Source organism: Halyomorpha halys, unplaced genomic scaffold, assembly GCF_000696795.3.
Source record: "Halyomorpha halys isolate HHAL.00 unplaced genomic scaffold, Hhal_1.1 Scaffold1731.1, whole genome shotgun sequence".
Classification (NCBI taxonomy): Eukaryota; Metazoa; Arthropoda; class Insecta; order Hemiptera; family Pentatomidae; genus Halyomorpha; species Halyomorpha halys.
In genome coordinates this window covers 5,831-6,944 of record NW_027110224.1, presented here as the reverse complement: position 1 = coordinate 6,944, position 1,114 = coordinate 5,831, and the positions used below count along the sequence as shown (strand labels likewise).

General features: G+C 36.4%; 1 protein-coding gene across 2 annotated transcripts in view; it reads right to left on the bottom strand.

Moving 5' to 3' along the window:
- Eip78C (Ecdysone-induced protein 78C) overlaps positions 1 to 1,114 on the bottom strand; it is a gene marked incomplete at its 5' end in the record, with an annotated part of 46,388 nt that overhangs the window by 39,781 nt on the left and 5,493 nt on the right. Inside the window, 1 exon segment of one of the 2 annotated variants that reach the window (XM_014435920.2) lies at positions 652 to 884. In XM_014435920.2, coding sequence (XP_014291406.1) covers positions 652 to 884 — 233 coding nt within the window. 2 annotated transcript variants of the gene reach the window in all.

The window sequence follows — 1,114 nt, the reverse complement described above, 5'->3', positions numbered from 1 at the left end:
AGTTGATGATACAGAGAAGATGATGTTAGACATTCAGAAATTAAACTTAAAGTAATGAATATTCATTATGTTATTTAATCTGAGGTTGTAGATCTTCTTCAGGGCTCAGAAAACTACATTGAATACCTCATACGTCAGCCAACACATTGAAATAACATTTATTTATTCTAAAATATGTTCATGTAAACTTTAATAATACAATACCACTACATCTCTGAGTAAAAAAACATGTCTGAAATAGTAAAAGGCCCTGGACTCCCTAACTCCTGAGCCTTGGTTCGAGTCAAGTGATGGGGGAGGCCCTCCACACCTTGGCTGTAAAGCCTATAAGCTGACCACATCACCTAGTTGATGGGATCAGCATTTAACATTCTAACTCTGAGGTATTCATTGGCTTAGGCTTGTTACCCACCCTAATTAAGGGTAACTACTTTTTAAAGGTCGATTGCATTCCAGGACAATCTTCTGATCACAATTGATCTACATTTGATTTATTACAATAAATAAACACTTGGATTTAGCACCTAACAAAAGAATTAAAATTTCCTTGGATCTCTTTTTTATATTTCTTTCTGGTCTTACATTTTTATTGACTGCAGAGGACAGTTGGTCTTAATTATATAGTTGCTATGAGGTAGTTTTATTACTTACCGGTGATTGGATGGGCTTGCGGACAATGGACCTGGTTGCCTCTTCTGTGTAGTCGCAATTAGAGGCATGGGCCTGAGCCACAGAGAGGATAAGCTCATAGGCCGGGCAGCTCTCAGGGTCTGGCAGAGTGGCAGAGGAGTCACTCGTGGATACCCTCTCTTCCCCGCTCCGCTCTCTTGACCTCTTTGGCACCCTCCCATATCGCACAGCTGTTCCAGAGACACAGATACCATCTACATGTATTAATATGTACAAATATTTTTATAAATTTTAATATAGTTGTTATTGTTAAGTATAACCTAGTCCCCTACAATAAGCTATTAAGTTTAAATGTATTCTAAGAAATAAAAAAATATTCATTATAAATGTAATGAGAATCACAAGAGATTAATCCTTGGGAAGTGATCTAGCTAAATGTTGTAGAAATTTGTTATTATTATTTGATTTGTAAATAAAACAGTAG